This window comes from Amblyomma mixtum, chromosome 7 (assembly GCF_055824585.1).
Source record: "Amblyomma mixtum isolate Tamu chromosome 7, ASM5582458v1, whole genome shotgun sequence".
NCBI classification, from domain to species: domain Eukaryota; kingdom Metazoa; phylum Arthropoda; class Arachnida; order Ixodida; family Ixodidae; genus Amblyomma; species Amblyomma mixtum.
Genome location: NC_143018.1, coordinates 77,779,355 through 77,794,990, shown reverse-complemented (window position 1 = coordinate 77,794,990; position 15,636 = coordinate 77,779,355). Strand labels below are relative to the sequence as shown.

At 47.9% G+C, this 15,636-nt stretch overlaps 1 protein-coding gene across 1 annotated transcript in view; it reads right to left on the bottom strand.

Annotated features, from left to right (window-relative positions):
• Window positions 1-15,636, bottom strand: part of LOC149336566 (uncharacterized) — a 64,900-nt gene that overhangs the window by 22,336 nt on the left and 26,928 nt on the right. The window contains exon 7 of the mRNA XM_089554174.1: window positions 13,358-13,580. Within this exon, the coding sequence (XP_089410300.1) occupies window positions 13,358-13,580 (223 nt within the window). The remainder of the gene's footprint in view (window positions 1-13,357; window positions 13,581-15,636) is intronic.

Below are 15,636 nucleotides of genomic sequence, written 5' to 3'. Positions count from 1 at the left end.
CCCCTAGTCTCTAAACTTTTGACAAAGGCTGTACGACCGACTCGCCCAACAACATGCTCTTTTGTATGTTGTGATAGCGCATAGTGGTTTAGTGCCCATACATGTTGAATTGCTCATTATCTACTTCATATTCATTGATGGCAGCGAATCCTCATACAACTACCAGCGCAGTAGTTAAGCGATGCGCCACTGCACTGGCAGGTGGCTGTACCACAGTCACTGGTAGGGATGTGCGACCCATGTTGGAGCACGCGGCAAGACATTCCATACGCGGCAGTAAAAACTGGAGGGGGACAATTAAGCTTCGCCTTGAGGGAATGACGCTATATGGTTAATGGGTTAATCATGCTTACAAGATGAACTGGCCATTATCGATTTTAAATCCATAGATTTGGAGGGGACTCTTCAGCTTCAACTTTAGGGTATGACGCTATTGGGTTAATGGGTTAATGTCCACACAAGTTGAACTGGTCTCAAGAGACGAAGAATGAACACAGGATTTCGCATGTGTACTCATTGCAACTGCATTAAAACCCTGCCACTTTTTTCTCTGCCATTCGCCATGGCTGTGACCCGCTTGACATTCTGCACTAGGAGTCAAAAATAGACATGTTTCTATCCTTCCGCACACCGTGATCTAACAAGACGCGATGCCGTCCAATGGCGCAAACTACAAACTGACAGTTTTCCAAACCCCCTCTTATACAGCAGGATCTTTCCGCAACAGATAGACCCCATGTGCAAACACTGCTCAACTCCGACCAGTCTCATACACATGGCGTGGACTTGTACACACTAGAACACAAACAACTCAAACACCCCAGATACGTGGTAGTCTCTCCTGCGTACTTCCGAGCCAGCAGACCAACGCTGGCTTATCCAGTGCACGGTGGAGGCCGCGACATCCCAAGGGATCCGCGCCGACCTCCTCTAAGCCAGCGCAACCAGTCCTTGGACTGGTCCCCTGTTTTTGGGCTTAATAAAAGAGTTCACCCAGCCGTTCTAGCCGCCCCTTTCTGGCGTTGACTTCCGGCCCAGCTAATGCTGAAATGCTGCCACTGAACCTCATACAGTCGGGGATCCGCGTCAGCGACGTTTATTAGCTTTTCTTTCGAGGTGGCAGACTGGTGTTGCGACAAGCAGAAAGAATGTGTGATGCGCTGTGTCAGAGCAATCAGCTCAAAAAATAAGCGGTCATCGCATTTCGTCGCGACACAAATTCGCGTCGCCTTCGCCATGTGTGTGTAAGAGTCACTTTTTAAAAGCCCCTACTGCTTAAAGCACGGTGTTATGAAAGTGCCCCATTTTCGCGAGTACTGTACTCGGATACAACTACGAGCGCAGCGGCTTTTTCCCGTCAAAGAACTCCTTCACAGCCAATGGCATCGGCCGATTCTCGTGACCCTACTAGCGTTACAATGCAGGGAGCGGCACCGCAAGGGATTTATTATTATCTGTGGCCAGGCATTTACCCCTGGCCACAGAGGAAAGCGATTATCCCCTTTCATCTACCACACCCTGCTTTGTCACACAACCAGGGTGATGAGAATCGGCCGACGCCATTGGCTGGAAGCGGGTCCTTTGACGGGGAAAAGCCATTGCGTTCTTAATTTTTATCCGGATAGAGCGGAAGCAGATTTTCTTCAGGCATGGGGTCTATTTCACTTACCGAAATCCCTCTAGATGCCTCGTACACTGCGGTTCGTCCGTGGCGACGTCGATCCTGGATGTCCTTAAGATCTGCCCAGGAGACTTCGGGGTTCGTTGCAGCAATCTTCTTCTTCTTCTTCACCTCTTTATAATGGCACATACCCACGTGGGGGGATTGGCCAAAGTATAGTGGTATACATTCTTCGTTTTCTTCTTCTTCTTGCCACGAGCCCTACCCTAGTAATCTATACGCCACAAAATGCTTTTTCAGTTTTAAGCTATGTTTGCTTATATCCCACTGGGTTCTGTCTACAGCCGTATCAGACGTTAGGAGAAATTCCGGAAACTAGAGCCGTTAAGCCTTTCACCTATGGCGATTCCGTGGGAGAAACCGCGTTTTTAGGTATCACGAATTGTACAGATAAGGATTTTCCTGCAGGATTTAGGCTCTTAGTGATCTCCCACGCACGTGAAAAGCCGAACCGTCTCGACCGCACGCCTGACGTTCTTTTCCAACAATATTCAAACTATAAACAATGGAGTTCATTGGACACGATAAAAATTTAGAGCCCCTTTGGATGACAACAGCAGGATTTTACAGAGGTCTACAACACCAGATTCTTTTCTTCGGCGCATAGAAATACAATAGAGACTGGGCTTTCTTTTACTTATTGTCCCGTTTCCGTACACAATTAAAAGTAATGCAAAATTCACATTTTCGCGACGCGTGTTGGCCCGTAGCACATGTACGTCGCTCCATAGCAGAGTGGCCTAAAGCTGCACCGCACAGATGAAGAGGGTCTCAGATCGAACATTCACTACGCCAGGCGCAAAAAAAAAAAAAAAATAAAGCACTTAGTTTGTTGTCCTCCGCACTGAACTAGACCGCTGTCCACTGTTCCTGGAAACACTGAGCGTGGATTCTAAGCTCAGTCTCCCCAATAGTCAGCTCGCGTCATACGGCCTTTGACTGTTCGCCGAAAATAAAGATCCCTTGATGATACGTTTTTCATGTCGAACAGAGGCATATTGTATTTCGCCGTGTGTGTCCTCGAAGCCGCCTTATTCACATCTGACAGCATGCGGAGGCTGCCAAACAGTCAGCGCAAATACATCGCCGCTGATAGGGAGCGGAGTGAAGTTTTACGCGATCCTTAGTAACAGGTTACTCCTGAGTTTCATTCTAATCCACGTTGCCCATTTCTGCCACATACCTAAAAGCGGCCGCATGGTATCCAATACCTGTTCAACTATACCTCGTCTTTTATTTCTGTATCAGGTTTTCATGGGATTGTGTCCGTATATTGACTGTAAAACATTTTATTCGCCGGAAAGAGCTTGGTAAGAGGTCGCGTTAAGAGTTCGAGAGTACGCAGCCCTCGACGACTTTGTCAGCCCACTGCACAGCCAAAACTTGCGTTCTGGGGTCAGAGCTAGCCAGCACGGTCTCCCACCGCTCGAGAGAAGGCGCTGTAACTAGATTACCCGGAGGTGGCTCTATTTTGCAGTCCCACAGGATGTGATCGTAGGTGGCTCGTTGGCCACAGTGTTTCCAATTTGGGTTGTAAAGATCCGGATAAATGTGCGCGAGGAGTGTATCGATCTCGTCTGTAGACGACGCCACGTAACCTCTTGTTCTTTAGTCAGGCTTTTGTCCGGAGGGGGGAAAATTCTCCTCTCTAGTTTAAAAGGATTGGTGAGATCGTGATATGTGATCATGGAGTCCTTCGTGAAATTCAGGGAGCCAGACTCATCCACTGCCCGGTCGACGAAACCTCGGGCTTTATTGTGGGCTGCCTCGTTCCCCGGATTCCCCGAATGGGCTGGGACCCATATCAATTCGGAATAATTTGGTGAGAATATGGTTGCATTAAGGATTCTAAGGGAGGTGTTTGTAATTCACCCTTCTGCGAATTTACTGATACCCATTTTGGAATCGCTGAGGGTGATGCTCTCTTGGGTATGCGCTAGGGCGAGGGCTATAGCCGCCTCTTCTGCCGTTTCAGAGGATTTCGTTTTGATTGTTGCCGAGATGTGTGGTATAAAACCATATCCTCTATTATGTTGAAAATAAGGTTCATAGCTATCATTATCTAGTGGCGCAGTCTTCCTGTTCCTCTCATTCAGTCCGCAAAATCAGCTCCACACAGCCGGATTTCTCTCTGAGAGCTCCGTGCGTTGGGATGGATAATGTCGACGGTGAGGAGAGCAGCGTAGATTAGAAATTAAAATCATATCTACAGTTGTCCTGCTCCAACAGCGAGTTGAAGACTCGATTCCTCTTTAGAATAAATCAAAGGCATTGTAAATACTGATCACTCCGTTTTGGAAGGAATTATGCTTTGTACACACGAAGAGATAAGCTGTTTTCGGCGTTCTCGTTGTTGTTCTCCTTGATAAGTAAATGACATGTACCCACTGCGGAGGATTGGCCAAGACATAGGCGCTACGGTCAGATCCTCACAAAAAAAGAATGCAGAATACATGATTGAAATTAAGAACAATTTCCTTCGGCTCGTTTTTTTCCTGTCGTCTTCCTTCTCATCAGTACGTTCCACGGCATCAAGCTGTGGTACAGATCAAATTTAAGGCAGGTAACTTTTAAGACATTGAAGCGCTACAGATGCGAAATTTTAGACGAAGTTTTGTCTGGAACATTTCTGTCCACCGACGGCACCGAGTGCACTCAAATGGCGTTGCCATTGCTTCGAAGTACGGTTCGCTCCGCCCTCGGTTTCCGAGAGAAAGTGACACCGAAATTAAATGTGCTGCCGTGAACTATATACCGCATTGTCTTTGACGCCTTAAGTCCGTAATAAGAATTCACGGCGACACTTACTTTCATTCGGTTGACAATGCTGTAGCATTAGGCGTTCTAGATACCTTTACCCGAAGTGACGTTCCTTCCGCTCTGGCGACGTCAATTCCCTCTAGCCAATAGGAGAACTCTATGACCGACGCCACACACACTTGTTAAGCATGAAATGCTTTTAGCTCCCGTTGTCGGCAGTGTGGTGACGTCACGCCGAGACCGAGAGCCAACATCCGGGCACTGAATTCCCCTCATCCGGGCACTGAAACAAGAACATCCGGGCACCGTAGGAGATTTAACGAGACAAGACGAGAGCAAGAGGGATGCTCCAGGGCGAGAAGGGCTTTTGGCTGAAATACTGCTTCCGCGCCATCCCCAAGGATGGCGCTGCGGTCCCACACTCACGCATGTAAAAGACCGGCCGCTTGGCCTTCAGACGCGCTGCATATACATTCTTGTCAGGCCTGCGTCTCATCGTGCCCGCGTACGCTTCTGCATTGTCCTGCATTCCAATACCACCACCGTCACAGCTGCTTGCTTGAGCCGAGCAATGGAGCCAGATGAAAGGAGAGGTAGGAAACGTCTTGCGGAAAGCGATCGCTTTGCGAGTGATACGCCACAGCAGAAGACTACTCGCCCCTGCCGACAATGCCATGATTATGCGGCCGCTCCCGAAAGCGACAAGGCCGCCACGGTTCGCGGCTGCTTACCGAAGCCCGCTCTATTGCAGGCGATCGCTTCGACGCAACAAGGAGAGTGTGGTGTGGTGAACACTAGACCCATTTCAAGATTTTGACTACTACCATCTACAACCAATGTGTTATGCCCGCAAACATTTCATGCTTACTCTACTCTCGGTTACGGGAGAGGCAGAGATTTTTTTTCCAATGTGGCTTCTAATGCTATCCACAGACGAAGAAGCCGGCAGCGGCATGCGACAGAACTCTTGCTCGAGAACTGCTACCTTTTAAAGAATTTAATACTGCATCAAGTCGTTCCCTCCTGTCGTTACAACTGGTGCAGGTGCTGACACAAAAATCACATTTGGGGAACTGAGCTTAGACGACTTCCGTCTGTTTCAGTCTTAGGCTGAGGGCCCTGGGAGCTATCAACAGGCTAGCTGCAGTGCGAGCATAACAGACCATAGGCTGCTGATATTTCCTTGAGCTGAGCAGTATACACATAGCAACTTGCTCTACAGTTTGTCTTGAGCCGGCCGTTCCCACGTCAGGGGTCTCCTCAGTGGAGGCCACGGCATTGGCAGTCAAGTCCATGCACTAAGTCGTCTTTAACTTTCCGTCTATTCTTATACCAGACGTGGCGATATGAAAGTACTGACCAGCGCTCCTAGCACCAGCACCCCGTTTTGCTGCACTGCTAACGCCAGCATCATTTGTACGGTACACTGCCTAGTGATTATTGCAGCGGAAGGTGTTTCTGCAAGCGCACCCACCGCGGACACACGCTGTTTCACCCTGATCGTTACCAAATTATGCACACTAGCGCATTCACGGACTCTGAGAATGCGGAATGCACCTCTATGCTGACGTCCTTATGTACCTGTATACCCGGCAGCCAGCCCTTGTCTCGTGGTTGATGGCGGTCGTTGACGTGTATTGCTTTATGTCGTCCTACATTTAAAAGGCGCGCACTTAATAGCTACAGAACACAGCTGCGTTTCTGTATCGGTACCAACTATAAGCACGCAAAACTTTACAATATAAAATTACCGGTGCTTTAGCTTTGGTTAAATCGAGTTAGAAGCGGTAGTTTCACGATGGTTGAGCCTGGCAAAGTCCTGTTATGCTGTTCGTTGAGCGTTTCTTTGGTACTTTCTTCCCGATCCTGCGGCGTCTCGGCTGCTATATTCACCCTTTCCCGCTCACGAATTTTCCGCAGACTCTCCTAGCGAATCTCATTGCTGTTCGGGTCGTCAGACGACGCCAAGCACCGGTTGTATTTAGTGCGGAGACGACCTTGTTCAGCACCGGACTCCATGGCTCTGACTGCTAGGCGACTCCGCAGCTGCTTTTATGCTAGCCTGAATGCCTGACGTCACGCTCTATCATGTAAACGCCTCGTCTAGGTTCTCGGTGAGCCCAAAGTAGATCACGTGACCAAATTTTGGTTGACCTTGTCGTCCTGGGCTTGATCTTGTTTTGCCCTTGAAATGACTTTGACCCTTGACCTGTCCGATTGTTTGACCATTGGTGTGACCATTGGCCATCCACTGATTCTCCAAACTTACAAACTGATGATTTGACCTTGGCTGAGCCTTGAACGTCATCAGCAACGCACGGCGATCTCAGCCCGAGGCGTCTAGTAGTGAAGCTACCGCTTCGAAAGCTGTTATAGGCAGCTTACCCGCAATCATCAAGGGTGATCCGACTCCACAGCCGCGAGTTAGCCTGCTCCGCAACCAAGGTCTGCGTAGGGAGCGCGACGCGCGGGCAGTGGTTGGTCACGTGACAGGGCACGCATAAACCTAACGAAAACGAGCGCTCTGCACGCTCCAGTGGCTGCTTCGTCTTCTCTGCCGCTCAGAGCTGAGGTCGCGCTGTACTTGGCTGCTAATGGATCGTCTGCTGTTTAAGCGTTGGTGCTGGCGACGGGGAGTCTTTAAAATCACGTGACTAGACCGTACGTACCTGACGAGCCCGTTGCTGCTTTGCCTTATTTATGGATGAGGTGCAGTCGGTGGCAAAGATTCGGTATGTTCAAAAGTGTGAGAAGCGACAGCAGGGGTGAAATCGAGCCGTATGTGAGGCGAGACGCAGTCTCCCCCGTGGTTCACGCTAGAACCGAACATCGCCTCCAGATGAATGCAACATGTGATCGAGACAGCGAGGCACCTGTACTGGCTGCCACTCTGGTCGTGAACGAACCGTCAGCGAAGCTGCCGCCATGTGAACACTTATGAGCAGGATGCTTGCAAAGCCGAACAGCAGGGGAAACACCAGCGCGGGGCAGCTTTTCCCTGAATTTTTTGTGTTCAGTAGTAGCTTAGCCGCTGTACACTTTTCTGCCTTACCATTACTTAGCGTTAATAACTATTGAAATTCGGGATAAATTTATTATCCTCGGTTCGCATCAGTTATTTTCTCAGCCAACAGAGGCGGATGACAAGGCTGGAAGCTTTCAACAGGGAGTGAAACTTTTGCTTTAAATATTTCACATCATTTCTTCCAGCATTTAGTATCCAGAATTTGCGCAACAAATATTAAAATGCACGGGATGCTTTGTTAAACAAGTATTTATTCCCATACTTGACATGGACAGTTCCTTTAAAAAAAATCAGAAACGATGCCATTTCTATTTATAAAAAGAACATGGGATCCTACCAAGCTGTGATGTCTTGTGGCAAACCGTAAAAAATAACTGCAGGCGAATTATACGGTCATATTTTTTACTGCTGCTGCTTGACATTACTTTATATTACATCCTCTTAATATCTATATCAGCTCTTCCTCAGATTGAGAATTTGTCATCTCCTCAGCCAGTTATTTATATGTACCTATGCAAACATTTCTTCAAAAATGGCTGTGGCTTAGCTTGGTTAAGCCCGGTAATTGCGAAAGCAATATCCGTAGCTACGCCATGGTTCAGCTGGTAGTGTAGCTGGTGGTGGTGCTTGTGGTTAGACTTGTGGTGATGCATCGGTTATACAATCCAATCCAATCCAATCCAATCCAATCCAATATGCTAATATGGAAGCTACCGGCCTCGCTACGCGACGGGCTGAAAGTGCAACTAGTATTGCTTTCGGAATAATAAACTACATATTTATTTATGTACTGATACCAGCTTTCTTCACCTCAACGGAATGCAGCTATCATGTATTGTGAAGTCTGAGAAATACAGTCGACTGTCGATGCTTTTCAATGAAAGGAGACTGAAAATATTTGTGAAGTATGGCAACTTCAATCAAAGAAAGAACGTTTAGTACACTTTCTTGAGCCGAGACAAAACAGATTTAAATTAAGCTAGTTCGAATTAGTGGCAGTCAATTCTAGCTATACCATCTGGTGGCTGAATACACCCCGTTTCGACAGTCATTAGAGTTCCTCCAGGACTTGGATCTGGACTCGAGATGGTGACAGAAGGAGTTGAATATTGACTATTATGGATGATTGTGTGTATAACGATGTCGATCAGCCAGCTCTCAGGTATCTGCCTGACTTGTGGGCCTTAGTTAACAGTAAAGTTTCGCTACGGTGGAGCAATTGCCGGCAGAATGCGCAAGGCTATTCCCACCTGCAGCTTGCAACGACCTCAACTGAATTCAGTCGTTTGAGATTGTTTGGACAAGTGAGTTTCTCAGAAGATTAACCTTTCTTCATATCTTCTTTTACTCTACTTTGATAGCTAAAAAGAAGTGAGAAAAAACGACTGCGGTTCAGCATGTCATCGTCTAAAGTCATCAACGTTCTGTTATGAACTGCTGTGACCGCTCATCGTCGTTTTTGACACCGGTGAAGAACTTGAAGCTCTGACTTATCTCCTTAGGCTTGGGTCTGTATGGAGCTTTGAATATTTGCACAGTTTCGGCTAAAGTTTACACTTGAAGTTTCCGTGCCGCAAAAAGATTACAATTGGAATGCCTCTATGCGCTTCCTGGGTTGCGCCGCGCATACCCAGTAGGCTGTCGCAGTGAAATTCACCAATCATAACGCTCTTACCAAAGCCCAGTGTCAATATGCTTGCATGCACAAGGGATAATTTGGAACGGTGATATTGTACATCTCAAATTTACAATTGTGGGTACCACGATATTGCTCTACTGCAGTAAGAAGTTCAGTAGGTTAGGTTCGAATCCAGTGACTTCTGATCTCCAATCGGAGCCGCTCCCCTCTCGCGGCTACCATGCTACAATCTTCCCTCCTATGACATCGCTACCCACGCTAACAAGCGGAGCTCTCACACTCGCTTCATTCATCACCGCCTTGCTCTCCTCCTTCGCGTTTCTCCTCGTGCTATTACGGTTACAAGGCGGGACGGCACGCAACCCAGGAGCGGGCGCTTAGCAGCTGCGCTTTATACGTTGGATGTGTCCCTAACCGGCATGGCAATAGCATCCGATAAGGTCTGTCTCGTCTTTCTTTCTTCTCCTGTGTGTGTGCGTATGGTTTGGCGCCTTTGAATTTAATTACCTATAAGGTGAGTTCAGAAAACAAGTGGACATTTTATTTAAATAGCAGCGTCGTACAACGGCGGTGAATGTCATGATACCACACTGTGGATACCATTGGAAACTCTTGTGGCTGTGGTAGCTGCCAAGGAACTTTACAAACCTCTTTTTCAGATGCCAAGCAACCTAATAAGTACGGCAGTCCTAGGCATAAACACTTCTTTTACGAAGGTGGCCGTCACTTTGTCAACGAATTCTGTGCAACGCTTATCTGCGTGTTAGCCGTTCCAGTAGCAGCGAGAAGGAGCAGTGTTATTACATTTCCAGGAGCCTACCAATATGTAAACCCAAAATGCACGAAATTCTCTCCGTTTTATGACACGAAATCACCGCTTTATGACGCTTGAACTAAGTCTGGGGTGCCGACTGGATCATTAAAAAGATTTCCTAAAAAGAAACTAAGGTTCCTCTCCTCCCTCCCTGGAGCAGCAAGCATTTCGTCTTGGTTGAGCGTAAGATAAGCAACGGTTCACAATCTTTCACAGAAAGAGTAGTCGAATTTCATAACTTTTTGGACTTACAGATATAAAATAGAATAACAACACCCAGCTGCTACCCTGTCGAAATTATTCAGAAATCGTTTGATACGTTTTTTTTTGTCCATCTGTGTTCATGCCAGCTTCTTAACTGTCAGAGAGTTATACGCTTGGTATATGCCAGCAGCGATGACATCGGCATACTTTTATAAGTTGAAACTTTGATCGAGGTCGTCATATTTAGCGCAGTTAACAAATGTTGACTGCAGAATTTTTTGTCCTCAGTAGGCGCCAGGTACTCCAATCTTTAGTTTGAGCGTGAAAAAAATATACCAGCCAGACAAAACGGCAAACAGAGAAACAACACAGATTGGCCTCACCCATCAAAGGTACTGCAAGCAAAAATTTTCACCAATTAGCACTGGTTTCCAAGCACACTCTTTCCGAATTCCATCAGACCATACAGAAGCCCTGGTAGGACCTTGGCGCGCGTCCCAGTGAAGCCTAAGCGTGTTTACAAATCGGGTCAGCATGTTTCTCGGAGGCATAAGGAAAAGTTTATGGTTTATGGGGGTTTAACGTCCCAAAGTGACTCATGTTATGAGAGACGCCGTAGTGAAGGGCTCCAGAAATTTCGACCACCTGGGGTTCTTTAACATGCACTGACGCCGCACAGTTCACGGGCCTCTAGAATTTCGCCCCCATCGAAATTCGGCTGCAGCGGCAAGACCGCTAAAGCTAACTGCGTGATATGAAGGTATAAGCGCATGGCCGAGTATGTAGCAATGTTCAAAGTAAATCATTTTCACCAGTGAACATGGTGGATCCGGAGTAATGTATTCATTTTTGGTTATAAGCAGCAATGACAGCGCTTGGCTGTGTGTTTCCTCATTTTCGGTCCTTCGTCCGTTCGCGATGTTTCTGCCGAAAAATGAATACGTACCAACTTGCCAACTATCAATTCTGCTACGGAGTAATGCATGTTGATGCGTGCTCGACTCAATGAAGTGGGCCTACCTTGGGTTGCCCGCTCAACCGCAAACATCAGCGGCGCGGTTTTCTACCGACACCGGCACCTTTCATTTCAGGGAGGCAAAGAGACCGCTAACTTCGAATAATACTTGTTATCTCGCACTTCCATAACACACCACACATAATGCTGCACGTGGCATCAATATGACGCGTTTTCTTTAGGAGTTTATATTTACTGCACGCAGTGCTTGATATTCTAAACGTACCAGCAAGTACTTTGCGACAGTATAAAGTGGAGTCGGATTCGGTGGACTAAATACACGTGACAAGAGAAACACCCACATCCTTTTATCAACCCATGCCCAAAGCCAACAATACCTTCGCAAGTCTGCATATTAGACGCTTTTGAAGAATATTCGCGAGGAAAGAGTTAATGAAAGCCACCAATCTTCAAGGAAGCAATGGACGTGTTAGTGATTCGCAAATTCCATGAGTAGTGGAGCATTAGAAGATCCTGGTGATTGAGTGTGTAGTGTGATGTGCGCATCTCAAGGTCACTAGAGTTTAAAGAAGACAACAACGAGTCTTCTACTCATATGATTTCAAGCGCTTCGTGTGCACTGTGTTTTTGTGCTACCCCAGAAAGTTGTGCTTTGTATTGCAATGCAGAAATTAGGCGCGTAACCTAAGCTTCAAGTCCGATTTTTTTTACGTCTTTTAAGTCTCTGACCTCAGCCGCGGTGAGATGTGTACCCTGGAAGGTACTATTTTTAGTAATGCCTTTTTAAAAGAACTAAGAAAACGGCCTATAGACTGCCCACAACTCAATCTCAAAACTTATAATCAAACGTGACTAATAAAAAAAAATCAAGAAAAAACGCTAAAACTGAAACCAATAATTTTTTTCCCGTTCTGGTAATGTGTTGTGGCCCATATCCGTTGTGAACCATACACACGGTGCCATCACTTCTCAAAACGAAATCATAATACAGAGCGGCGGCATTCTAGGCAGGCGGACAGCAACTACCCTCACAAGCTAGAGTCCACTCTGCAATACGTAAAGTTACACTACGAATGCGTGAAGCGAAAGGTACTACCACAGCTACTTCCGTTTTCTCCGAAAACAAAAGGTAGCACTGAACAAGCACATTTTTCTCATTCATTTCCGGCGCAGGGACCCGGTCAGTGCTTGTCTCGCAGACGTAGGTTGGGCGTAGAATGAGATGTTAGTCGTCATCCAGTGGCTACCAAAAAAGATAACCGGAGAGAAATAATTAGGCGGAGGTGTTGGTGCCAAAAGGTAAAAGCAGCGTTAGACTCAGTAGTTTCGTCGTACCAGAAATTGTTTATTTACATTGCTAAACGTAGGCTCACAGGGCTGGCCAAGTATCGTGTAAACCCGTATGCGTTCTTAGGCGGACTTCTGAACTGGCAGACACTGAAAAAAGCAAAAGACAAAGGCTCTCAGTTCACTTTACGTGCAGCCCCAAACACTACGCCAACACAGGGTGTTTCGATCAAAAACGATATTTAGAAAACTGACGCGACGGTTAGCACTTTGTAAAGGAAGATTGTTGTTGTGTCAAGTTTTATGGCAAAGAAGCAACTGACAGCGATAATATTTCGAGGTAGAAAATATGACAGCCACTTAACCCCCCCCCCCCCCCTCACCCCCCTTCCGGCCGGCGCCTTTCGCATTAGGCGGAGCCAAACTCTCGTCATACTCTTCCTTCTTCTTCCCAAGTAACCATGGTAACCACTCGCCTGGTGGTTTCCGTGGCAACTGCTCTCCGGTTACGCATTCTTACGCTCTCGCCATCCCATCTTCCTTCTGCGACAACCATCCTACAGCAACCCCCATCCTTCCACGGTAACCACCCTCCGAGTGGTTCGCATGGTTACCCACCCACCGGTTACGTCGCCTACTACGGCTACTATACCGGCGCAGATCCGCGGAACGTGCATTTAACAGCTCCCGCTGTAAAAATTGCAGACGTTAGCTACAATCTTTCTCACAGCACGAATTTGAGGCCTGCATTGAAAGAAGCAGTGAGAGATATGATGCTCACTTCCGAGTACAATATGTGTACACTCAAAGACAGAGGCGCATAACGTAACAGGTACAATAAGGGCCTAACTTTCGCAACGTCTCAAGATGTACTCCAGCTGCTTGGTAGCCAACAGATACGATAAGGGAAGAGTGGGCGTGGCATGCCCAGGGCGATAAGAAATTAGGGAAGGCAATGAAGCATCACGTACGCCTTTTACCGTTATGATCTCCAGGTCAGGGGGGAATTTCGCTTTTATGTAGGGTTCATTGGCCCTGTAAAGAACGACGAATGGCTTCTTTTGGTCGAAGTTGTTGGTGACCACGAGACAATTGGTCTCCGTGCGTACCATGAACATGAGACGTTGGCCTTTCTTAACATCGTTGGTGAAAGTTGCTTTTTTATCGCCTTTTCCTGGTAGTTCGACATACAAGCTAGAAAGAAAGAAACCAGACAAAAATGTGTGTGTTAGGTTAGGTTATGCTGCGAAAAAGGAAAAGTACTGAATAGGGAACTTTTCTCCGGATGGTTACTTTAACTTGTCGTTTACAGACAAGAAGGAAAACTCCACCCACTCTTTGCTGTTAGTAAAAATTGCTTGCTTCGATTTCTTGTGGCTGAACTCACGTTGGCGCCACATGACGAGAGATCTTTTCCGCGTAATAAAATGGTTGAGGCTTAGCTAAGGTTAAGCCTAGTCAGATGCGAAGCGTATTGATGGCTAGGCTTGGTAAAGTTCCTCGCTTTGTTCTTCAGTTGTTGTAGAACGTTGTCGCCGAGCCGCATATTGAGCACGCCGCTTAGCCAGACGTTCATCCCGCTCTTCATCGGTCTCTGTGGCACGCTGAAGCTTTCGCTTCTCGTTCAAATCAGCCCTGCTTCTAGGCGGCATCCCAACACCTGGCCACCTCGTAAGTGCCCGGAGAGCGAGGCAAGCTCAGCTTTATACAGCTGCTGTAGCGTCACGTGGTCAGCTGCAGCGCCTCTGATGTGGAGCCTCCACCGCAGCGGCCAACCGCGCGAGCCGGCAGCCCATCTCTCCTCTGCTGTGACGTCATGTTGTCACGTGGTCAGCCGCCGCGCCTCTGATGCGGAGCCTCCACCGCTGCGGCCGACCGCGCGAGCCGGCAGCCCATCTCTTCTCTGCTGTGACGTCATGTTGTCACGTGGTGTCACGTGGTCACGCTAAAGGTCAATGGTAGCTCCACCGCCGCGCTCGACGGGCTGTAGTGTAGCTCTAGTAATATGCTTCGCATAAAAATTTCGTTCAAAACTTAATGACGTTTCCCGCAATTCGAGTGAAACTCATGACACTGACAATGATCCGGAGGCTGAGGTGACCTCCAAGAGCACTGATAAACTGGCCGAGGGGCCTAGCTTCACAAATGATTGCAAAAATGCATGGACGATTACGCTTCTCAATAATGCGTTTGTTCAGGTAAGCTGTTGTCTGCTCTTGAGAATATTATTTTCCAATTTACGATTTTGCGATTTGTGATTTTGCGACCTGTCAATTCGGGTTTGCTCCTCTTCTTTTCACGACACATGCTTGAAGCGTTGCTACAGCGCGGAGATCACCTGGACACCTCGGAGGGCTTTGCCCAAGATGGCTCTGTCTGCGGTGACGTCACAGCGCGGATGTCACCTGGACACCTCGGAGGGCTTTGCCTAAGATGGCTCTATCTGCGGTGACGTCACAGCGCGGATGTCACCTCGACAACTCGGAGGGCTTTGCCCAAGATGCCGCTGTCTGCGGTGACGTCCCAGCGCGGAGGTCACCTGGACACCTCGGAGGGCTTTGGCCAAGATGGCTCTGCCTGCGGTGACGTCACAGCGCGGAGGTCACCTGGACAACTCGGAGGGCTTTGCCCAAGATGGCTCTGTCAGCGGTGACGTCACAGCGCGGAGGTCACCTGGAGACCTCGGAAGGCTTTGCCCAAGATGGCTCTATCTGCGGTGATGTCACAGCGCGGAGGTCACCTGGGCGGCCAGCTGCCATGAAGCGCTCACTCTGGTGACGTCATGGTTCTGGCCGGTTCTGGCCGCATGATGATCAGCGCCTTGAGAGTGGTCATTATGTTATCAGCCTCATGTGATCGCGGTTAGTTAGGTCTGGTCAGGTGACCAGCCGTGCTACTAAGCCAACGTCGGCGAATACAGCTGGAATTATTTACTAACATCTGCGCAGAAAAACATAGTTCACGTCATCGGCGTCGGTCTCTTAGGACTGTCGCTGCCAGCGATAAATAGACCTTATTTTCCATAGGGGTGTGAGATTGGTACCTTCTCGAAAACCGAACCGTATACAACAAGTGTAGGCTGCTGCCGAATCGAATATGAAAAGTGTAGCCAAAAACAGAATAGAATATGCATTCAGATGTTAAATATCTTATTGGAATACGAATGGTGAACCGGTACGTATACTCGATACATGGGACGGGTACAACGAAGTGCTAGATATGCCATTGCGGTACTGCTGCGACGAGGCGC